This window comes from Myotis brandtii, unplaced genomic scaffold (genome assembly GCF_000412655.1).
Source record: "Myotis brandtii unplaced genomic scaffold, ASM41265v1 scaffold709, whole genome shotgun sequence".
NCBI classification, from domain to species: Eukaryota; Metazoa; Chordata; class Mammalia; order Chiroptera; family Vespertilionidae; genus Myotis; species Myotis brandtii.
Window position 1 is genome coordinate 810,944 of NW_005370782.1, and position 25,458 is coordinate 836,401.

The 25,458-nt window shown below is 36.3% G+C and overlaps 1 protein-coding gene across 1 annotated transcript in view; it reads left to right on the plus strand.

The window, feature by feature from the left end:
- Positions 1-25,458, plus strand: part of UNC13C (unc-13 homolog C (C. elegans)) — a 557,952-nt gene that overhangs the window by 461,216 nt on the left and 71,278 nt on the right. The window contains exons 23-26 of the mRNA XM_005882381.2: positions 1,206-1,283; positions 14,123-14,211; positions 18,751-18,900; positions 23,979-24,102. Coding sequence (XP_005882443.1) covers positions 1,206-1,283; positions 14,123-14,211; positions 18,751-18,900; positions 23,979-24,102 — 441 coding nt within the window. The remainder of the gene's footprint in view (positions 1-1,205; positions 1,284-14,122; positions 14,212-18,750; positions 18,901-23,978; positions 24,103-25,458) is intronic.

Here is a 25,458-nt window from a genome sequence, read left to right on the forward strand (position 1 = left end):
GGAGTGTGCAGGAGGCAGCTGATCAATGTTTCTCTCTCATCAATGTTTCTAACTCTCTATCTCTCTCCCTTTCTCTCTGTAAAAAATCAATAAAATATATTAAAAAATTACTCTAGAACTGTTCCTGAATTCTCTTTACTAATTATAAATTAATTCTTACTATTCAAAGGTTACATCTAGTCCTGTCACAAAGCTTTGAATTTTTATTGTCATATTTCTGCCTTCTTGGAAAAACAAAAACAAAAACAAGAAAAGAAACATGTTGTAAACAAGTTTATACTTATGGCTCTGTGCAATACTCTGGGAGGGAAAAAAGCTAAAAGGCACAGAAGCACATATAGTGGATTTAAGACCAGCTTATGAGAGAGTGAAAAGCAACTCAAATGTATAGTAAAGTAAAACAAATATCAAGTAAGTGGCCGAAGGATACAATGTAGGAAAGAGAAGGCTTAAACCTGAATGATGGGTTTGATTCAAGTAGGCAGAGACTAAGGGAAGAGGCCGCATACTCAGCAAAGTCACAGCAAATGGAAAGTGCAGGTATTTTGGAGGGAATAAGTTGCAGAGAGTTGGAAATAATCATAATGCAGTAGACGGAGATGAGAAGGAATCACTCTTCGGAGCCAGATAATGAAGGGCCGTGAATACCAACATGTGGAGTTTGTAGCCTAAGAGAATCCACTTAAGGTTTTCTTGTTTTGTTTGTTGTTGTTGTTTTGGTTTTTAAATTTCAGATAGTGTTTTAATTTTTAAAAGAGAGAAATAATGAAATTTTAAACTAATCTGTTTTCCTTGAAATAAATCTTTAAAAAACAGAGTTTGGTTAATTTCTAGGTATAAAATACCAAGATGTTAAGAATTAAAAAGAAACTTTAGTAGTGATTCTTCAATGCTTTATTGTCTGAGTATATTGTTAAATTTCATTCTTTAAAGTGGTTGTTATATATTCTCCTTCCATTTAACTGTTAAAAAGCATAATCTTAAAGTACGGAATTATTATATTTGCCAAATACAATAGGACTTCAGTAATAGGTTGTATACTCTTACATTTAAGGTAAACTCATCCTACGGAATTATTACATTTGCCAAATACAATAGGTCTTCAGTGATAGGTTGTATACTCTTACATTTAAGGTAAACTCATCCCATAATTTAGTGTATAAAGGATTCTCACACTATTTTTTGTGTGTTTGCTTTACTTAAAGCCCTGTATACTGATGAACAATATTCAGCAATTACGGGTCCAGTTGGAAAAAATGTTTGAATCCATGGGAGGAAAAGAGGTGGGTATGTTTTTATGCCTACTTTTGCCAAATACCTACTTAGAGATCATTAGCAGCATATCTGTTATTTAAAGGTTCATAATCAAGTTTTACATGGTTTAGCTAAAGAACGGGAAAGGATAATAATATAAAACCCAATTAATAGCTGAGTTTATTATTATGTCCACAACAGAATACTTTAGTGAATATATTAGCAGTGTGAATGGGATGAGGAAGATGGTCAATAGCTTTTTACAGTGTATATATATATTTGGTCATATATATATACAATTAAGTAGATATGCTAATGATCTTTAAAGTTTACAAAGTGCAGATTTTTTTTTTTTTGCCGTATTGTGCAATTCCAACTTGATATCAGTGTTCATTCTGAAATGTGTTTTGTGGTGCTGGTGGTTTTGAGGTATTGGTGGTTTATTCATGTCTAAAAATATCTGTGGATAACGTCTTGTGTGCTGTGTCTGTAATGTGTCCTGTCTTTGTCCAACATCTTTGACTTGCAATCCCATGAGCAGAAGAAGGAAGGAGAAAGATTCTCTTATGAGGTTTGTGATAGTAAGCATCGTATCCTTTACCTGGCTGATTCCCCCACTAGACCTAAAGCCCAGCGCACTTCCTCCTTATTCTCATTTGCTTGTGTGGATCAGGCAGACAGGGAAGTGCTCGCTCTGTACCTGCCTCTTCCTGCTGCTGCAGTTCCTTTCACAAACCAACAGGAGCGCCTGGGGAATGAGGACCGGAGACAGTGCCAAGAGGGCAGGCAGGCAGCTGGCATTCTCCCCCCACCGACCTCCAGGAAAATATCCCAAGGGTAGCTAGAGCGGGGAATATTTCTGGTCAAGATTTTATTTACATTGTTCCTTATGTATATCTCATACACTTGCCAGAGTAAGTGTATGAGATATACATAAAAGTGGGTTGATTTCAAAGCAAAAGGTCTCTTTTATGTCTAAATTTTTAGGCCCCAAATGCTGCTTTAAGGATTGGGCCTCTTCCCATGTGAGGTTGACTCCAAGGAGACCTTTCTACATCCTCCCCCACCGCCCTGAATGTCCTTTTTGTCCTCCGTGAGCCTGTCTTTTGAATAATGAACTTGCTATTTAGCATCCTACAGGCAAGAAGCACTGGGATACATCTGTGAAGGTGCAACAGTTCAAAGATGAACTTGGATGCACTGTGCTTCCTGCCCCTGCAGACTGGGTCTAATTTGTATAAAATAAAAATCTCTTCCCCAAAGCATGTCATTTATGGGTTTTGCACGGTTTGAGAGCATCAATCTCATTGTTAGAATTCTTTCACTGAGCTAGGAGAGCACAAGCAAATACAAAGTGAAGATTCCCTTTGTGTTTTTAGCTGTGTATTATATTCAGACTTTAATTTCACTTGCTGTTTTGAAAAGCAGTGAAGAAATTACTGATTTCTTATGGGAAATTCTACCTCCTTTTAGGGGCTGTGAAAGACCACAAATCATTTATGGATGAAGTTATACAAAATGTCCTATTTCCAGAAATCTCTCCCAATCCTACTACTATTTTATTACTCTTTGTGGCTGAAATCTAATGTGAGCGATATATTGCTAAGCTGCATATTAACCAGATGAATCATATCTATACTTAAATAAACTGTGTGGGCCAAACCACTTGCTAACCAGAAAAATTGTGGGGTGGCTTGTTCACTAATCAAAAATGGATTCCTTATTTCAGTTAAAATCTCCAGCTTGAACTGTGCAGGTTTCACATTATAAATTTAGTTACAAATTTATGGCTACATCACAGGACTCTTCTATATTAGAGAAGATAATGAAACTGGAAATACTGAGCTTGGGGCCTTCTCCCTTCATAACATTCGCAATGTCCATTGCTAAATTCCTTATACATAATTTAACGGGAAAAGTCAATTAAGTAAATGAGTGTCTGGCTTCTAACAATATAATCTGTTAGAGGCACAGCATGGACCCTAGCTCCTTTCTTTCCAACATTTAAATATTTTTTTCTTCGTTCTCTCCTTTTCTTTGCCCCCTTCTATTCTCCCATCTCCCTTTCTGCACAAAGTTTCTTTTCTCTCATTCTTTTCCATTTTTATATCTTGTAATTTGTTGCTAAGAAAAAGCTTTAGGCAGACCCAATCAGTATTGCACATGGGTTGATAAAATGTGAGAGAAAGCAAGACCTGAACCCAAGTCTAAGTGTAACATGCAGGCTCCCAGACAGAAATAAGCTTTATTATTAATACGGAATTATGTTAAGATTGCTCATTGCTACACTTAGCCTCCCCTGGGCACCGGAATCTCAAAATAATGGGCAGAGATCTTCCAATGCAGTTATCTGTAAACAGCAGTGTCTTAACTCAGGGCTTTTACAAAGATGAAAAGGATTTTATTAAGAATGACAGAATTTACCCTTTCATATGAAAAATATATGTAGCACTTAAAGCAGCCTTATTCAAGCCTTGAAAGGCCCACTAGTGCCAATTTCCAGTTTGTCCTCACAGTGGAACTGCTTATAAAATCTTGACTGGCATTGCTAAGGGAAACTTTCCAACCTAGATCTTATCCTTCTTTACGGAGTTTCTTCTTATTTTCATCCTCTACCATCTGTGCTAGGATGTGCACTTCTTGCCACAAAAATCTAATTAGCAAATGATTGCTTGTGCACTTGCTCAAAATAGCTTTCGATGCCATGTGTTAATTAGTTGGCTTCTAACCACAGTGTTGCTTGCCTCTCCTACTGTCTGCGTAGTGCTGGCCGCCTGCAGGCCTGGCTGCGTGATGCTGCAGCTCTCAGCCGCTTTAACCCAACCAAGGTGGGGGCAGCTGTTCTTTCTTTGCAGGGTGAGTCTTTTCCTTCTGCAAACCGGAAGAATGCCTGAAACCTTCTTTGCGGAGGAAAGGGTTACTCTCTGTACGGAGTGCAAGAGAAAAACGTTGCCTAACACGAGGACAATTTTGGGCTGCTGCTGTTGACAGCGGCTCCCAAAGCAGTCGCATGAGCAGTCACTGTTAACATCTGCCTGCACAGTATCCTGTGCCCCATGTTGGCACATTCTTTTCCAATTTAGAAAAAAATATCTAAAGGAAAAAGCAAACCATGAAATTCCTTCTCCTATAAAGTGAATTTCCAACATGCTTCCCTGCATACAACTTAAGAGCATGTTTTGGCATAACCACTTTCTGACGACTATGGAAAAGTTGTGGGTTTTTTTAATGTCACACAAACTCTGGAGCAAAAGTAACCTTTAGGAATGATGCCCAGAGTCTTTTCCTTAAAAAGCACCTCAGGTGATTTTTTTAATGTGCATACAGTTTTGGGAATCCTTATACTGAAACAAAGAAAATGGCCAACCCATCATATGGGGTGACTTAAGATAGAATTTTCATTTTTTTATATCACGATCTCCAAACTATATTACCTGTCCCTTTCTCACACAATAACAATAAAGTGATTATCAGGATTCCAGGTAATATTTTTCATTCATTGTGAATGATCGTGTTATTATCCTACAAAAGCACTAATAGCTCAAAAGCAAAACAGATATATTTTGGTTATGTTATTTTAATAGCTTTATTATTTCATGAGTATAACTTCAGTACATATCAATTGCAAATAAATACCTAGTCTGTATTCATTTTTTCATAAATGCATAATGGTGTGGGCAGGACTTAGTTGTACTTTCTTCATCTGCAATATAATTTGTACAAGTACATGAAAAATAAAATCATAAAATCTAAAATTTAATTTCAGGAAGTCATAATAGTCATTATGAAACTCTACAGAACTTATTGATTTAGAAGAATTATAACTGTATTGTGTAAGCGGAAGGCACTTCACTCCTTCACAAACCTGTGCTGGTGCAATCTTCTTGAATGGTAGAATCCATAATTATCACCAGGCCTATTAACCTATTGACAGCACTTCAGATTCTAGAAGTTAGCCATTATTAAGATATTTAGAGGAAATAGGGGGTTTGTTTGCTTACCTAAATTCTCTCATTCTGCTAAACACAGAGGAAACCAACTAGGTACAACAATGTTATTTTTATTAATGTGTTTCAAAAAAATTTGAATTTTTTTACTCATCTCATTGCGGTAATCTTTCCTGAACAGGGCCAAGGAATCTGGAACATAACTCCATCTACCTTAAAACGTATATATTTTATTGAGCAAATTAATACTTTTTTTGTTTCAGAGATGAATATCTATATTAATTTTCATTTTTATTTCTTTTTTAAATGTTTCTATTGACTTGAGAGAGAGGGAGTGAGAGATAGAAACATCAATGAGAGAAACATCAATCAGCTGCCTCTTTCATGCCCCCTACTGGGGATCAAGCCTGCAACCCATGTGCACTGACCGGGAATCAAACCAGTGACCTTTGGTGCATGGGACAACATTCAATCCACTGAGCAACACAGGCCCGGGCTTACTTTTCATTTTCAAAGATGACTTTGATGTATCAATTAGAAATTGCATCTGAGTGCCAAAGCATATACATGTAGCTGATTAAAATCCCTTGTAAAATATTTTAGCCATATGGACTCAGTCTTCAGTTACGTAGACCAGAGAGGACAGAAATTATCTTCTGTCATATTTTACTTAGCACTATCCTCTCAACTTTATACTTGCTGGGCAATAGGGGATTGAAGATCACTGCTTTATAGGAAACACTATTCCATGCCAGTAGTTCTTGAACTTCAGCATATATCAGAACTACCTGAAGAGCTTATGAAAACATTGCAGAATTCCATCCTCCGAGTATTTGATTCAATTGGTCTGGAGTGGGGCCTGATGATTTGCACTCATAATAAATTCCCATGATGTTGATGGTACTGGTCAAAAGACCACATTTTGAAAATTACTGCTCTTTGCTTTTAGAGTAGCAACCAGGTATTTAGGAAATGGCTCAGAATACCTTTGTCATATCCTAACTGACCTTCTTAATATATTTTGAATCTTGAGAACATGGGATTCAATTGTTTGAATACACCTTAACTCAGTGTGCAATAGTGCAGGAAAATATTTGGATTAAAGAATATAATATTCTCAAAATATAGGTAGCCAATTTGTAGTCATAAACAAATATCCAGCATATTTTTAAACATCTGGGACTTAGCTTACATTTTATATTTAATCATATTAAAAGAGGTGGTATAGTCAAAGAAGCTAAATGTTCAGTCTAAATGATGTCTCACCTTTACTCCTTAACATAAATAGAGATATAATTGATATGTAAGGAGAATCAATCTGCTTTTTTATCTCTTTTATAGCAATTACAAAATAAAATTAGAAAATATTTCTTAGATGTCACTACATAATAGAATAGACAATTTTAACTAGTTGTATTATGTCTTCCTTTTAATTCTAAAATGTCTCCTAAGGCAATTTCCAAAGTTCTTCCTATGTAATTGAAAGGTCTATTGTTACCTACTTTTATCTATAGAGGGGTAAGTGTTGAGATAAAAAATAAAAAGAACTCAAACCAAATGCATTGTGCCTCAAGAAGCTTACAAATAGTAAGACCTTGTAAAATAACAGTTAGAGCCAATATTCCTTTTAGTACCCACTGAAAGAGTTATTTAAAAGCCGACTCCCTGTTCTGCCTGGACCTCTTTAAGCATCACTTCCCTTGGAGTTGATCACTTCATGAAAAACAGAGGCTAGAGCACACTGAATATGAAGACAGAATGTATTAGTTCATTCAACACATATTTATTTCCTGAGCACCTATTATGAACTATAAGTTTTACTAGACACCAGAGATACAATAATTACTAAGATATAGATCTCACCCTCAAAGAACTCGAAGTTTATTAATGGGAAGTCAGAACAATTAAAAAGGTAAGGTTTATTGGGGAAGGACCCCCCCAACACTTTCTAAACTTGAAAATATACTTCAAATGTAAGTTGTAGTTGTTATATGGTATATTCCAACAAAAGAATACACTTTAAACCCTTAGCCTTTTATTATGTAAATAAGGCTCAAAGGTGAGATGTCTTTTGGCTAAATGACAGTTATTTTTAGTTTCATGGCAGCTGATAACAAGAACTAAATATTTTCATTGCTGGCCTTTTATTTTAGCAGTATGCAGATATTGCCTGGTTAATTTCTCCTAACCATCTCCTCAATTGGTTAACAAATAGGATTTACCATCTCAAGGCATTTGGTTGATTTGAAGCACAGAGACAGTTGGATTCACTGTATACTCTCTTTAATTAGAATGAGAGATAGCTAGTGATGTTTTTCAACGTTCTGAAAGCAAGAAGTTAGAAGCATGAATTTATAGAAATACCTCTACTATAACACTTCATTGAATTATGAATAGCATAAGGAAAATGCCATAGTCTAACTCTACAAATGATCTTGTACATTCTTTGGGAGGGTATCTCCTCAGAGGACTACAAAAAGTAACAAAAAACACACAGGGCAACTTTGGTAGATCTGGGGCATGTTTGTTTGTAGTAGAGAAGAACATATAGTCTTTATTTCTGACTAGAGGCCCAGTGCATAAAATTCGTGCACTTGAGGGGTCCCTTGGCCCGGTCTGCACCCTCTCACAGTCTTGGAGCCCTTGGGAGATGTCCAACTAATGGCTTAGGCCTGCCAATTGGACATCCTTAGCACTACCACAGAAGCTGGAGAGGCTCCCACCACCACTGCTGTACTCACCAGCCGTCAGCCCGGCTTTTGGCTGAGCAGCGCTCCCCCTGTGGGAGCGCACTGACCACTAGGAGACAGCTCTTGCATTGAGTGTCTGCCCCCTGGTGATCAGTGTGCATCATAGCTATCGGTCGTTCTGCCGTTCAGTCAATTTGCATATTAGTCTTTTATTATATAGGATAATGTACCATGTGATCCATGCTGAACACTGTAGATCTACAAAGTGACTTAAGGCATTCCAAAGAAAGTAACTTTGTACTGGAATCACCAGGGATTTTTTTACTACTTTCTCAATAATATATTTTAATTTGAGCCAGGCATTTTTAGGATAAGTAAATTTTTGGTCAAATAGAAGGTTTGGAGAGAAGTAATCTTTTCAAAACAAAAGAAATAACAAAGCTAAGATCAGTTTATAAGAAATTGCTTGAAGTAATTCTCTGAAAGCTACTAGGAGAATCAGCAGGTACTATGATCAGATTTGGGCTTTATCATAACAACTTCAGGAACAGTTAAGAAGACAAAATAGAAGAGGGAAAGCAAGGATTAGAACACAACTCAGAGATGATTACTAGTACAATATAATCTGAATGAGAAAAATTTTGTAGTAGAAAAAAAGAGGGTAGGAAAGATGGAGAAAATACTTTAGAGATACTATCAATTGTATTGGGTATCTAAGTGAATGTGAAAGGAAGAAGAGAAAGGAGTCAAAAATGAATTTCACAATTCTGCCTTAAACAATCATATGCTATCAATCAAATTAAAGACAATAATAAGAGATAAAAGTTAAAGATGGGCAGGTTAGAAAATGACTCTTACATATGTTGAGCTTGAGGTCATCAAAGTAGAAAAGGCTAGTAGATGCAGGGGAATATAGACATGATATGGCAGGCAGGTATCCTGTTAAAGCTACTAGTATAAGATAATAGACGTGGGGATCATAAGTATAGAGGTGATAATTGATACCATAGGAAAGAGTATGATTTTTCAAGAAGAGAAACTATAGTGATAAAAGGACTGTGAATGGAAAATTGAAGGACATTAGTATTTAAGGAAAAATAGAGAGAAGTCAATAAAAGAGATAGACATATCATGAACAGAAAAATAAAAGTGGTAGAAGAAGATAGTCTCTAGAGAAGCAAGAAAATAAAGAGCTTGAGAAACAACAGTATGAATGCAGGCGGGTTAGGATAAATAGTCATTGGACTTAGTAACCAAGAGGTTGTTGGTGACCTATATGTGAACATTTCAGTGGAGTATCTAGAACAGAAGCCACACCACAGAGATTTAATGCATATTTAAAATTAGGGTGTGAAATTTACACTTACGTTGTGAGCCATTCAAAGAGTAGAAAAGATATTAGCAAGATGTCAATGGGAAGATAGTTCCAAATAAGTTGTTTTTTCCCCTTTTATTATTCTACTTTTTATTTTAACATAAATGTTATTTGAGCACATTTATAAAATAGGGTAATAAAATTAATGACGGAGAGATGGAAAATAGAAAAAGGGATATTTGATGAAACAAAATCCAAAAGAAGGAACCAAGAGCTCAAGTTGAACAACATTTTTTCTTAGAAATGAGGCTTACTCTCTCAGAGAAGTAGTGGAGCAGTTAGCATTTATTAAAGGATTTTCTGCAAAAAACTTGAGAAATGTGTGAAACCTACTAGACTAATGATTCAATTTTGGACCCTGTGAAGATGAGGGCAATCGGCCTCCCTGATCTGCACAGCTTTAGATAAACAAGTAATGGAAAGTTAACGCTGATGAGTTGAACATGCTAAAAGGTAGTCTAGTAGCCTGTAGAACAGAGAAAGGAAATGAGATAGCAAAGCACACTGGAAAAGGAATGAAATTCACACTAACGATCCTTAACTTCTTCCATACAGTCTTTATTTTTTCAAGAGTTTGTATTGAGTTTTCAAAGGAGTTTAAATGCCACTTCCCAACCAATGAGTTATAAATCTCGCTAAGACCTTAATGGTTGGTTTAACAATTGCTGTTGTAAGAGGCTGAGATAACATATCCTCCCTTTCTTCTCTTAGGGAAAGATTTTGTGCTGGAAAACAAACATGCAGTGTGGGTATGATAACCATATTTTTTGAGCCAAAGAAATATCAGGACATAATCTGACATGGTCTGGCAAGCAGAAAAATATTTGACTAAGTTGTAACTCCAGAATATATGGTTGCCAAGGAATGAAAGATTCTATTAATAGTCACTGCAAAATAGCGTTCCAAGGAAAAGGAGTGTTCTGGACATCAGAATTTTCTTTGAGGGAGTCTGTGCATACTTATTTCTGTCTGCCCTTGCCTCCCTCCTGAAATATTTGGTAAATGCCTAGGCATGCCAGACACTGAGGCAGACACCTAGATAGAAAGCTAAATAAGATAGAGTTCCACCATGGAAGATAGAGATTTATGAGAGAACAGTCAGAAGAGAGGGTTGTGTGGGCAGTAATAGGAAAAAGCAGAGCTAGTGCAGAAGCTAAAGCTACTAACTGCCTAGGGTGAACATGTGGAGGAAGATTTGCAAAAGGAGATGGTAAGTGAATTTTCTTTTAAAGGAAAAGTAGAAGAGCTTTAAGGACAAAGATTTAAGAGATATCTTTCCTGCTAGCTCTCTTTTCCAGACAAGTTACCAAGGCTGGATGGTATAAAACATCTCAATGGTGTAAAATTCAGACATTAGTTATATATGACTAAGGTTCATTCCGATCATTAGCACCACACTTAACTAGCCTAGATTTTGGAATTCTTAAACTTTTCATAGAGTGTCTATAAAATCTTTTTGTGATCTTTATTAAACTCAGAATTTGATTCAGTATTCTTAAGTTTTCATTGAGTATATTCCTCTTTACATGGATCCATTTGTTGTTTCGTTTTTGTCAGCCATTTAAGTTGTTCAGGGACACTGCTTCAGTTTCTAATTTAAAATAAATTTATTAACTGTGAATTGAGAATGCTTGAAATTTTTTTCTTTTTTGGTTTTTAATAATTTCATAATTAAACAAAAAAGGTGCAAGTTAATTTTTATGTTTGACATCATATAACTCATGAACTAGGCTAAGTTTAAACCTTTGTGAAAAAAAATTAGGTAGCTTCTGACCTTTCCAAAGTCGCCAATAGTTTATAGTATATGCTTTTGTTAATTTAGGCAATAAACTCTCAAAGCCCAAATTATTATTTCTTATAAACTCTAGGGAGTTTATAGGAATAAGGAAAATTTCCTCAATTTGGTCATATAAAGAAATGCAAAATTACTCAAGAATTGGTAAATAGTGAGCATCTATTAAAGGACTTTCTGCAAAAATTTTGAGGAGCGTGTGAAACCTACCAGACTAATTATAATTATAACACACTCTAATTATAAAACAATCTCTTCAGGCAGTCTGAAGAGATTGTTTTATAATTAGAGTATGGTATTTATGCTCATTATTATTGCAAAAGACCTACAATTTGAATATCGGACTCAAAATTACTGTTGCTATTTTAATGGTTTATGGTATGATTTGGATCAGATAAACATGGAATACTTAACTGAAACTAAACATTTTCTAGGTTTCTTTTATCCCCCTTTTGACCTGGTTATAAGCATTGTCTGTCAGCACCTACTTAGAAACCCACGCTTCTCTCAGGAAATGAAAACGGTCAACCAATATTTAAAATTCTATCGTTAGACTATTTCAGATTTTCAAGTAATAGCCAATTATTTGATAAGAAATCTCCATTCACAAAATACCTAAAGTGGACTACAATAATTTATGGGAAAATAGCATCATTTTACCCAACTGACCTATTTAATCATTTTGTGTGATTTTTAAAGTCATTTTCTTAACAGATGAACAAACTACCTCAGAGTAGATATCAAACTAGTATGAAAACACAATCTGATTTTAAATAAGAACCAACCACATTTCCTGAAGGGAATCCTACTGTCTGAGCCATTTCCTTGAAGGTGGCAGATATGAAAGAAACTATCACCTACACCCACTTTTTCCAAGGTGTGGGGAACCGGAAGCCCTGGAAGGGCTTCTCTTATATTCCCTATTCTGCAACATTTTATCCAAATAAAATCAGATTAAAGTTGGTCTTAGGACAACAGCAGTAAAATATAACAAAAAAATTCAGTTTGCATGGTTCTCTAGGATTGGGTATGACAATCCACATACTTATTTTGGTTGAAGTTTGAGGAGTAATGGTTTATTAGACTAATCGTGCTTCAATGCATATTAGTGGAGCCCTTATTACATAGGTACTCTCTAGTTGTCTTTATGAATCACTCCTTGCAACTAGTTGTAGCTGAATACAGCTCTCAAGGACATTCTGGTTTTCCAGCTCCTAGAAAAGCCTACTAGTACATTTGTTATGGTGGCCTGTGTGTCTATAGGTAAGAGCTGTGAGCCTATCTGAAAAAAAAAATGGAGTCCAAAAGAATCTAATAGAGAAGTAGAAACTAATCATATTGGCTCTAATAGAGTAGTAGAAACTAATCAATCCTGAAATCATCTGGATTTGAGTCAAATTTGACATCAAGGATTAGTTTGATATAACCAATAAAGCATCAGATGTCAAATGCAATTTTTTAAATTTCTATTCCAATGTTTTCAGTCACATCATTACAACCTAAAGCAACCCAGTGGCTAAGGTATATAAATAATACTTTTCCCTAACAGTTATTTAATATTAAAAAATGCTCTTGGGGGGGATTACAGGGTCAATGTATACTGGTTTTGTCCTTGGGCTGGCTCCAAGTGTTTAAACTGATGTTGGGTCCTGCATGTATTTGGTAGAATCATAGTCCTTAGATTCTATTGCTGTAAGCCCTCCTTTAATTTGTTCTATTCCCCAAAGTTGGCTTTATCCCATTCTCTTGTTTTCAATAGTAGACCCACTTCTGTAAGAACTATAGGTACTAATAATAGGAAACTAAATTTCTCAAGACTCAATGGAGATTGGCTTATATTTCAGAGAATAGTCTAGATTTCCCTTTATATGGAATTTCTAGCAGCTTTATATAATACATCTATGAAAAGTCATCCTATTTACAACTCACTTGCAAAACCATAATTAAAAACAGGATACAATATTCTAAATGCTGGTAAATTTTGTGTTGATCTTAAACACAAATTATAAAAATATTCTGTCAAGATGATAGATTGCTGTTTGTTTATTTTTATAGCATAACATTAAATCTGCCTGGCCAGTGTTGCTCAGTGGGTGAGCATTTTCCTACGAATCAGAAGGTCTCAATTTGATTCCCAGTCAGGGCACATGCCTGGGTTACAAGCTCAAACCCCAGTGGGGGGCATGCAGGAGGCTGATGAATGATTCTACCTCATCATTGATGTTTCTCTCTTTCTCACCCTCTCCCTTCCTCTCTCTGAAATAAAAAAACTAAACTAAACTAAACTCTAATAAAAAAATAAGTTGGCTTTTAAAATCTGTCCTGTAAGAACAAACATATAAAAAAAACCTATTTTGATTTAATTAGTATGTTTTTCCCCCAAATTTGCTGAACAGCTTAGTTCCAAGATATAAGTACTTAAATATTAAAAAAGAAACTTTAAAAAATAAATGTGAGAAACTTTGAATCTTGAACTCTGAGTCGCAAATTGACACCCAAAAAGAGAAGTCAGGCCTGTCACTTTCAGAGAAACATTGAAGAGCTTGGATAATTTGTTTATCCTGTTACATTTAATTCCATACTTAGAAAAATATGAAAACATATTTTAAATGAGATGCAATGCAGTACTCAAAAATTAATTTTCACCAGTTTTTTTATTTTTAATGGGCCTATTCATTTACAGAGATACAAAGATGAAAATGTTTTTTGAAGCAACACATATATTTAACTAATGCATTGATAGTTTTTCAAAGTTATGACATAATCATACCCTTGAAACTGATGTTGTTATGCGTTGCATCCCATTGCTGCAACCAGCTAAGGCTTTGCTATCTAGCTGTTATTTGTATGCATGCGATGCATTTCGATCGATATTTTCATGTATAAAAACTCTTTTGATTTATGTAGAATTTCCTAAATTTTGCATTTGACTTCAAAGATAAAGGGAAAAAAATTCACAAGTGTTTTATTGTTTAACATTACTTTGTAACAAGCAGAATTCTTGTAGGAGAAAAGCATGTTTTCTCAGAACTCCAAAGTAACATTGTTTGTGGTCTCTCTGCAGTTAGATCCTGAAGCTAGTGCTATTCTGAAGGAACTTCAAGTTAAACTCAGTGGGGTTCTAGATGAGCTCAGCGTCACTTACGGGGAAAGGTAAGTGGCCTGAGTAGTTATTATACTAAGTTTCAGTTCATAGTAGTGAACTTCAGTGCTGTTTCTCTCCCCTGACTGGCTAAATCCATTTAACTTGAAGAATTAATCTAAGCATCATCTCCTTTGGAAAGTTTCCATGACCCTGCAATCCTACTGTGTTATCTCACTCTGTGATCCTCAGGACGCTGTGCATCCTTCAGTGGGGTGGCACTTACAACACTGCTCTAAGTTATGGCTTAACTACTTGATCCCCTCCCTTTACTATATGCTTCTTAAGGGCAGAAGCCATATCTCATTCCTATTTGCAACTCTAGTGTTTAGAGCTTACCAAATGGTTATTGAAAGAATGGAGGGAGGAAGGAAGAAAGAAAACCTTTACATACGTAAGTCCGAGTTGCATTCATGTCATACATATCAATGTGGTTGTACTTTCAAATCACTGAACTGCATCCCCATAATTGAATTAAGTCCAGATTCTAGGTTTTAGGGCTTAGAAATCTAAATGAAACTACCCTGTGGGATATTACTGACACATTCATATTTTCCCAATTTTTAAAAAAATTAGCTCTACTTGTCCATGACGTTGTTCTAAAGAGGGAGAAGTTTATTCTATATAAGATTCACTTGGTCCTCTAGAAAAAAAACACTACCGTCTCATCATCAAATGTTAAAATAGATAAGAAAGCAAACACATCTTTGAAGAGGTTTTTTAATTTCATATATAATTTGTTTTAAAAGTTTTGATTATTGATTTTTAGAGAGAGAGAGAGAGAGAGAGAGAGAAATCAATTTGTTCCATTTATTTATATATTCATTGATTGTCATAGACACCCTGACCAGGGATCAAGCCCACAACCTTGGCCTATCAGGACAATGCTCTAACCAACTGAGCTACCTGGCCAGGGCCAGAACTTGGCTTAAATATTATCTCAATAAATGTTGACTTACTATTATAAATTATGCGTTCAGTTATACAATGAAGTTTAAAAATTACTCTTATGGCATGGGCTCTTTGAACTCCACTCATTACTCATTGTGTTTTGGAAAGGTACATTTTAATGGGCATTTTATGGATTAGTTATGCCAGTTGAGATCAGAGACCAAAAAGTAAATGATACTTGAAAGCATCGTATTTTCACTCAAATACAGGAATGAGGCAAAGTAAAGGAAAATCCCTAATGGCCTCTTCTTCAGGGTTAGGGGTGTGTTCTTTGTCTTTGCGGAGCCCATCCTCACAGTTCAGGTGCTGAGGGAGAAGAAGCCTGGCTGTATCCAGCGGGGGGCGGTCACTCTGCCTTCTGTCTGTGTTGCCAGCTGACCTGGGCGATCCTGCTTACTTGACCTCGATGTGTATAAGGCAGTTGAAGGTTTTGTTTACCTGCAGTTGGAGAGACTGACATTGTCCCAGACATTTGGAAACTAATTGGCTCTGACTTGGGGGTGACACCTAGTGATGGTGCCTTCAGTCAGCCACTTTAGGCTTACCTCTTGATTTCAGTTGTGAATTAATATGTGGTTAGCAGAAAGACTGTTACCTTCAGCTAGGAAGGCAAAGATAGAGATTATTTAGCAAGGCGAAGGGGAGAGAAAAAGTGGTCAGGAATAGCTAGGGGTGTTTGGAACTTTTTCTGAAATAAGATGACTAAACAGAATGGAAACTAGAGTATGAATAGAAAAAGTATATTTAAATTACTTTCTGTAATATATCCAAGTCATCTTTATGAGCAAGTACCTTTTACTTTGGACCGTTTTATTTTGTTTGAAAAAACTGGAGCAAACTTCAGTTATGAAATAAGGAGTGGTGTCCTTAGGCGGGCCCTTGAAGTACTCTCCTCATACGAAGCCAGCTATTTTAACCTAGATAGTGAAATTCCTGGTTCCCCAATATCTATATCTTCTTTAGTCTTTGCAAATAGGAAAAATCTAATACTTCGCTTACTTAGGGCTAGAATTATTGGAATAAATAACCCACATGTCATGCTTTCCTTATAAAAAGAGTAATTCTTATGTCCTCGTTGCTATGGTTTGATTTCCCGCACTACTAACCAGGTCTACATCACACACATGGGTAGGTGGGAAGCCCGTACTGGTCAGTGAGATCATGCTGTGAAGTTAAACTGGACACTTTTATCTGAATCTTAGAGTCTAAATTAGTGGTCGAGAGCTTCAAAATTAAGTGCATAATTAATTGCCCAAACTGCATTTTATCTGTTGTTATTAAAACCCACAACAAAATAATTCTACTGTATGTACCTACTAGGATGATTTTGCAGGAAAGCCAGGAAAGCCAAACCGCACATCTGAAGGCTGGGTTCCTGGGTTCCTGGGTTCCTGACATGGTCACAGAGCACCCGCCTGGGAACTGAGATGCAGTAATACCACTTCAATGCTATCATATAGATGTTTTTAAAATTGCACAGCTTGTGCCACTTGGGTTTTGCTTGCACATATATTTTTCAGTTTTATTTTTTTGGATTTTCTATATTTATTTGAATGAAATATTTGGTACCAGCAGCTGGCTGGATTAAGCAAACAAATAATTGAGGAACATTTTATAGGAATTCTTCTATAAAGTGAGTGTTTGCCTTTTTGGGTGCTCACAGAGTCTGTCATTTTTAACTGGTAAAAACTCAAGCTGATTAGTAAAGACTTTTTTTCAACTAAATAAATAGATAGAAAAAAATCTTTTTAGGTGAATTTACCAAAAATTGATAGAATGAGATTTTTAGCTGAAATGCACGTGTTAGTTCACCCTGGACTAATGCCAAGATAGGAGGCCATTATCTCTCATGCACTGATCCCCTTCCTCCATATTCCTGATCCCACACACAGAGCTCATTTCTGGTGGGGGTTTACCATATGGGTCTGTTGTAGAAATCTATTTATGCATTTTAGGAATGTGAATATCATACCTTCTGCTCAGTCTATCCTCTACTGACTTGAAAATTGGTGCAAAAGAAAGTAGCTATCTCAAAAGTGATTATCACTACACTCAACAGGACCAGTGATGACCCAGGGGTAAATCAACAGGTCAAAATGTCCAACATTACTTACCTTCCTTTTCCATTGCCCCAAATATCCTCCACCTCTACTCTCACTAAATAAGCATACCACCATCTCCACCACCCCCTTTCTCACCTTCTTCACCCTCCCATCCACCCTCCCCAAAGGCAGGTCTAGCCAGGTAAAAGGCAGATGGTCATGCATTTGAATTCCTTTGGCCCTGAGCCTGAAAGAGGATGTTCCATTGAATTAGATAAATATGTCGAGAGCCAAGAAATGAGCCACATCCATAGGGGCATGCTGATATCCAAGAATCAAGGAACCAGATACAAATGCCTAGTCCAGAGGAGCAAGAATGTTGTCAATGGTAAAGAAAGTCACGAAGAAGGCACAAAGCAAAGATGGAAACAGGCCAACATGACAGCGGAAGTAGAATCAAGCCTTGATGATGCACTCAAAATTATGGACCAATATTTATAAACATGCTATAACAGGTCCAGGAGCAAGAAAAACACCCAAGTTGAGATCATTTAAAATTTACCATAGATTTCCCATATTAGTCAGTTTAATAAAACAGTCCAGAGTTCAGATTATAAGTTATGTCTCCAGACGTATATTTGGGAATTACCAGTGTATTGATTTCATGAAAGCCATTGGGATTAGATATGATTGCCAAGAAAGTGATTTTTATGGAGTGATCCAAGGACTGAGCCTAGATGATTACAGTGTAGGGTTGCCAGATAAAATATAGACTATGCCCAACCAAATTTGAATTTCAGATAAACAATGGATAAGTTTTAGTATGAATATGGGGCATACTTGTACTAAAAAATATTCACTATCTGAAATTCACATTACTGGGCATCCTGTGTTTTATTTGCTAAGTTTGGCAACCCTACTCCAATGGCTAACAGTCAGGTAATAATTGAGAAGGAGCAGCCAGTGAGGTTAGAAGTGGTCGGCAAACTCATTAGTCAACAGAGCCAAATATCAACAGTACAACGATTGAAATTTCTTTTGAGAGCCACATTTTTTAAACTTAAACTATATAGGTAGGTACATTGTTATTAACTGAATTAGGGTACTCTTAAGGCTTAGGAAGAGCCACACTCAAGGGGCCAAAGAGCTGCATGTGGCTCGCAAGCCACAGTTTGCCGACCACGTTGGGAAGCCAAGAAGGAGTGGAATCCCAGAAGCCAAGTGAAGAATGTGAACCCAGACACCAAGTATCTTTCAAGAACAGTCATTTTCCCAAATAATTCTCAGACGAACACCTCAGCTATTACTGTGAGAGATAAGGGCCAAACAAACCCCCACTCAAATTCATTTAATGTGAAGAGCTTTATATGTGTGAGTTCCAAGTAAGCTTTCATTGCAACAACATTTTTTTCAGCTGAAGAATTAAGTTTAAAAATTAATGAGCAAGGGAATTCACACTACTTGAAACAGATCAAACTCCCATGGGGTTAATTTAAAAACATGAGCAAAGAAAGGCATAAATGCTTTTATTCAGGTATTTATATTCCTTATTTTTAGTTTCCAGCTTATCATTAAGGAGTGTATAAAACAGATGGGATTTGAACTAAATCAAATGAGAACAAATGGAAATACTGCATCTAATAAGAACAGTGCGGCAATGGATGCAGAGATTGTATTAAGACCTCTCATGGACTTCTTGGACAAAACGTAAGTTCTCTACCCAGTTTTCTCTTTATTAATTGCCCTAAATTTGACTGATATGGTTTGAAGGGGAACAATTGTTTTCCTCTGTGTAGGACAGTTTTAAAAAGACTTCTACAATATTAATTCATCAAAAAGCAAAACACTTTTAGTCCATTACTAGTGGCCAAAAAGCAGGAGTGATTTTGAACAGGAAAGGAATCATGGAAAGGAACTAAATATTGGTAACTGAGGATGTTGCTATTCTGAGGGGGAAGAGCTTGAGGATATTATGCTCCTCACAAAGCGTATCGTTTTACAACCTGTTAAACATTTAAAAAAAAAGACTGAGTTAAGTCCAGAATATCTGATTTTGTGTCAGAAACCTACTGAGGAAGAGAATAGCACAAATGTGACTAGAATTAATTCAGCTCAGAGGCAAGTAAATAGCAACCTCCAGCAACTACTTATTGAGCGCCCATCTGTACCAAGCCTTAGTCTAGGCATTAGGAGGCAAGTAAATAGCTGCCCAACTCAACCTCCAGCAACTACTTACTGAGCGCCCATCTGTACCAAGCCTTAGTCTAGGCATTAGATAGTGAAAAAGAGAAGCACAGGCCCTGACTCCGTGGAGAGTACAGGTTAGTTGGTGGGAGTGGGTGAGAATGGAGGCCTTTATGACCAACTAACACAGTGTTCTTAACCAAAAAATTTTGTTTGCTTGCCTGTGTGTGTGTGTGTGTGTGTGTGTGTGTTGTCTTGTTTTGTTTTGTTTTGAAGTTTCTGGCGTGTGTGTGTGTGTGTGTGTGTGTGTGTGTGTGTGTTTTGTCTTGTTTTGTTTTGAAGTTTCTGCTCAGTCCCTACTCTTAGAAGTTCTAATTTCATAAGTTTGGAGTAGAGTCAAGGCTCCTATGTTTTAACATGTGTCCAAAATTGGGAACTGTTGATCTAAAGCAACCGGAGACGCGACTTCTTAAACAGTGATACTTGAAACCAGAGTTGAAAGTAGAAGAGAAAGGCAAAACATAATTTTGAATGCCTACCAAGGGACCGGTGTCATACCTGGTAGTTACATGTGTTACTTCATTTAATATTGTTGTGGCAAATTAATTAATGCCAAAGGGACCAAGACAAATGAGAAGGATGCAATACTTCTCTTTAAAGATAAAAGCAAAGAAAAACCTAGGGAAAAGCTCTTCTGTATATTTATAACTTCTATTTTAATTCCACTTCCCTTTGCTTATAATCTTACACATGAGTAAAACTAATGTTCCCATCACTTTGATTTCAGTATTTGGTAGGTATGTTAAGTCTTCTTTTCTGTCCTCTATGAGGAAATGTCTAGAAGACAGATGAGTAGGTAATTAGCTTAGCAGGAGGTAGGCAGGCAAGTGAGGGTGGAAGATTTAAGTAGCAGAAAGAAGAAAGGAAAGAAGGAAATAAAGGTAGGAAGAAAAGAGAGAAAGAAAGGCAGGGAGAAAGACTTCTCATTTCTTTTGTTTCTTAATGTAGACTTTTACTCTTATCACCTAATACCTTATACAACCCCTAAATGTTTATTTTATTGTATGGATCTCTACTATGGGCAACACAGGATTGAACCACATGAACACACTACCATTTGGTTGCCCATGTGAAGTTGAATCAAAAGCAGGACAAAGCAATTCTGATCCTCTGAAAACTCCTACTGGAATGCCTTATGTTTTTAGATTTCTAACAGCAGTGTGTAGATATGTTATTTATCATTATCAAAACTTTGTATTTTGGGATATACTGTAAACCAAAAGTTGTGGGACATACAGAAAGTTTTAAGTTATCCTGATACTGTCAGCTACTAGCTGAGGGACCTTCAATCCATTTTACCGTCTATAAAATGGGGCTAATATATGAAGTAAGTAAACCCTTCCTTTTAGTATATTTTAGAGTCCTATTTTACTCAGTTTTAATTTTCTATTTCTTATTATACTTAATTACATCATCATACATATAATTATAAGTATTAGTAAAGATGGTGTATAAAGATAGAAAAAACATCTATGAGCTTCAAAATTTGTGACAGAGATTTGAAATTTTTTGGCAAGAATTATTATATGAGTCATAAAGAGTTGAAAGAATTCTAGGGGTAATTCAGAGTGCATAACCCTAAAGCCACTTATTAGGGGAGATTTTTTAAAAAATCATATTAATTCTATTCTCAAGATTAGGGGGAAAAAATAAGGAAGGTATACAAGTAAACACAATAAGGTCTAAAGAAATAATCTCCTGGTCAAACAATCAGTATAAATTTGATTTGGGTTGTTGTTGGTTTTTTTAAATGATTTTTATAGAGAGAGAGGAAAAGAGAGCGGGGCAGAGAGAGCTGCCTTCAAACTGGCAATGCTATAGTACGCTGGGCAATGCCCAACCAACTGAGCTACACCAACCAAGGCTGATTTGGTTTGGGTTTTTAAAGATGGATTGGGTTTGAATATATGGAAATGAGGGATGAACATTTCCAGGGGGTGAGAGAAAAGTTGAATAAGTTATCATGAAAATCTTATCAACTATATGACAGGATATCTCCATGGCCAACTAATATACAGGGCATTTGACAATTTTCTGGTTGATTGGTTCTGTGATCAGAGAATCTAGACAGCTCTGGTTCCAAATATATACTTTTTGGCTTACATCATCAAGTTGATTATCTCTGACTAAATTAAGGAAGCAGTTGCTAGATGCCCCAACTTGGGGTGTGTTGTTGTTTTTCCTGTTATTTAAAATCAGCAATAGTGAGCTGAAAGTCTTCCAGGTAGCTTTGAGAAAGTCTCCTTAGAAATTGTATAGGCTCTCTTTGTCTTTGTGCAGCTTCTCTAAATAAGACATCTTATTTGTTTATGTTTCATTTTCTCTACCACAACCTCACCACTCTCTAAAACGAGCTGTAAACTTCCAGCTGGCAGAAATCTCACGCAGAGCTGCAAACATGTCAGTGATTCTATACCCATTCATTCAGTTCCAGTCTAAGCAGAGGTCGTTAGCACGCCAAGTACATGAGCTGCCCATAAAAACAAGATCAATTCTTAAACTCGGATCTTTTAAAAATGGAAATTACACATCTGCTGACAACATGGCAGATTTTTTGCATCTTACATTATCCTAGGGATTCCTCTGAGGCTAGAGACATCCTGGTGTTCTGCTGTGAGACATCTGCTGGCTTCTGCCCTATGTCCAGACGTTACCCTTGAACAACTGTTGCTAAATGACGGGGGCTACAGAGTTTCATGAATATGCCTCAGGGTTCCCAACTCTCCTCTTTATCCAGAGGAGGTGTTTTCATGCATTTTTGTTGTTGTTAATCCATCTGAGGATCTTTTTTCCATTGATTTTTAGAGATAGTGGAAGGCAGGGAGAGAGACAGAGAGAAAGATACATCGCTTTGAGAGAGACACATCGATTGGCTGCCTCCTGCACGCGCCCTGACCAGGGCCAGGTATTGAGCCTGCAACTGAGGTACATGCCCTTGACCAGAATTGAACCCAAGACCCGTCAGTCCACGGGCTGATGCTGTAACCACTGAGCGAAACCAACTAGGGCTCATGCATTTTTATATATTCAGTATTCACATTCTATAGTGTTAGGAGAAACACTTCTACATGAAAATGCATTTTGGAAATCTCTCCCTTTGCCTCTCACATGTCACATGCCTTTAAATATTAATTATTACTTTGATTATTTAAATGTTAATTATATATTTAAATATTTAAAGCAGTCAGTTCTACCTCTCTCAGAACCACAACCCAGGTTATAATTCCTGAGTCCAAAAGTATACAGAGTATTTAGCACACTGTCATCAGTGAAGTTTTCGTGACATGTATGACCCACCTTTGGCACACTGTGAAATACGTTTAATTAGCTCTTCTTAAAGTCTCAGAGTTCATTGTCATCTTTTGGGACATTCAGTAAATATTTATGCAGCAGTGTGTCTTCACGTACTGCTGGGCCTTCGTACACAAACACATTTATCAAGGACAGTGCGGGGCATGTGGATTTAGAGAAAGGGCCTGGCTTTGAATCTAGTCCTCACCGGCTTCACTTCTTTGGGCAAGTTCCCTAATCTCTCTGAGTCTGTTTCTGACTTCTGAAATGTATACAGTAATAGGTGAGAAATATCTGTAGAAGAGGTTACCAAACAATGCTGTTATATAAATGTTAGATGATGTCACCATCATTATCTCACCACGGGAACAATTTGTAACAGATGCCTTAAACCTATTAAAGTTGGTAAATTTGGAATCTTAAAACAAAACTGAACTCGGAGAAACAGAACAACTTTGGGGGTTGCTAGAGGTGGGGGATGGGGATGTGTGGGAAAGGGTGAAGGTGGTCAAAAAGTACAAACTTCCAGTTGTAAGAGAAATAAGTCCTGGGGATATAACGTACAGCATGGTGACTGCAGTTAACAATAATGGATTGTGTAGTTGAGAATTGCTAAGAGAGTAGATCTTAAAAGTTCTCATCTCAAGAAAAAGTTATAAATATGTGAGATAATGGATGCTAGCTAAACTTATTGTGGTAATCATTTCAAAATATATACATACTAGTATATCAAATCATTATGTTGTACACCTTAAACTTACCACCATGTTATATGTCAATTGTATATCAATAAAACTGGAAAATTAATAAAGTTGATAAATATCGGCTCTTGAGGGAAATTGTATGCATCTTTGCCATCTTGTTATGTTGGCTCAGAGCCAGGTAGTGGTCAGATGTGTTTGGTTGGTGTTTGGCCTGAACCATGGACACAGAGCATGTGGTAAACACAAGTCGAGAATGAGGGTGAAAAATCATGTACTTTGGGAGCCTTGGTGTCAATTTAGGAAACAATTTAAGTAAAGAAATAGTCTGAATTCATTTTCTACTAATTAGTGAGTTATCTAATGTATCGTATGATGAAATAGATTTTTGATATGTATTTTTTATTTGAAATTTAGTATTTGAATACTGTAAAGGCCTATTTGGGTATTTGAACCACAGTATTGAGAAATGGAAATCTCTAATCAATAAAATAAGTTGAAACCTAGATAGGAGATTCATAAGTGATTGTATGTCTTATTTTACTTCAGATTGAGTCTCTCAGCAAAAATCTGTGAGAAAACAGTTCTGAAGCGACTTTTGAAAGAGCTATGGAAGCTAGTTCTAAACACAATAGAAAAACAGATTGTTCTCCCTGCTCTGACAGATCAAACAGTAAGTGTTTAAACTAAGTTTGATTTTACTTTCAATAACCCAGCTAATTGATTTCTGTTTTACTGAGTGGATTTGATCCAGATGAAGTATTAATTAAACCCACTTTGAGAAAAAGTGTTTGGTATACAATGTCTTAATAATGACCATTCAAATAACATTATTCTATGCAAATCAATTTTACATAATGGGAATAGCAATCACACTTCATCTCTTGAAAAAATGTAGCAAAGTTAAACTTATAGGGTTATCTGGTCTACACACATAATTTTTTTAAATATTACTGTGAACCTCCAAAGAATTCGATTTAGGCTAGAACATCCCCACTGTGTTTCTTTCTGAAACCTCACTCTTTAAGGAGATAAATTCAGCACTACCATATGAGATTTTTTTTCCTCTGTACATTTTGCTTTCATCTATTAACTTCCCCCATGGAGGTTAATAGAGGAGACATCTTTTAGAGGATTTGAAGCACATAATTGTATCATACACAGTAAAATGGAAAAAGAACCAGAAAGGTCGATTGGCAGCAAAGTTAGACCATGGCCAAATGGATACACCATGCTAGGATTCTCAATTCCTAGATCCTGAGCCAAGTAAGTTAAAAAATAATCCTAACAAGCACCCATTATAGAGTAATTTTCTTTTTTTTTCTGTGAGGAAGACAAGCTGATGAAAATAATGTGTAATTTAAACTAAAATCTGTGTTGAGCCCTTAATTATGCACACTCATATTTATCCAATGAAATTATATAGAAAATATTTTCATGTAAAGTGTTTCAAGATGCAAAGATACATATGTTTTTATTGATTTACTGCCAACAGTGGGTGATAAAATATAAATTAATTTAAGTTTTGCTTTATGCCATTAATGTGTGGTATCATCATTTGTACATATGAGTAGCCAAATCACATGTAAACACCCACACACACACACACACAAACACACACACACACACACACACACACACACATACACACACACACCACCCCCACACAGACCCTGCTCTGCTACAATATGTAAGGCATTTCTAAAATACCAGTTAGTGATCATGTAATTGGCTTATATAGAATTTTCCTAGGTGAGAGGCTTTGGAATACAATAGGAGAACTATAAACTTCAGAAAAAGAAAAAAAAAGGACTAAGCTTGGTTATTACATAGGCAAGTGTCCTTTCATCCCCAATTTAAAAAAAATTATTTTGTCTGGCTGGCATGGCTCAGTGGTTCAGCATCGACTTATGAACCAGGAGATCAGGGTTCAATTCCCAGTGTATGGCGTGCAGGGGGCAATCAATCAATGAGTCTGATCATTGATGTTTCTATCTCTCCCTCTCCCTTCCTCTCTGAAATCAATAAA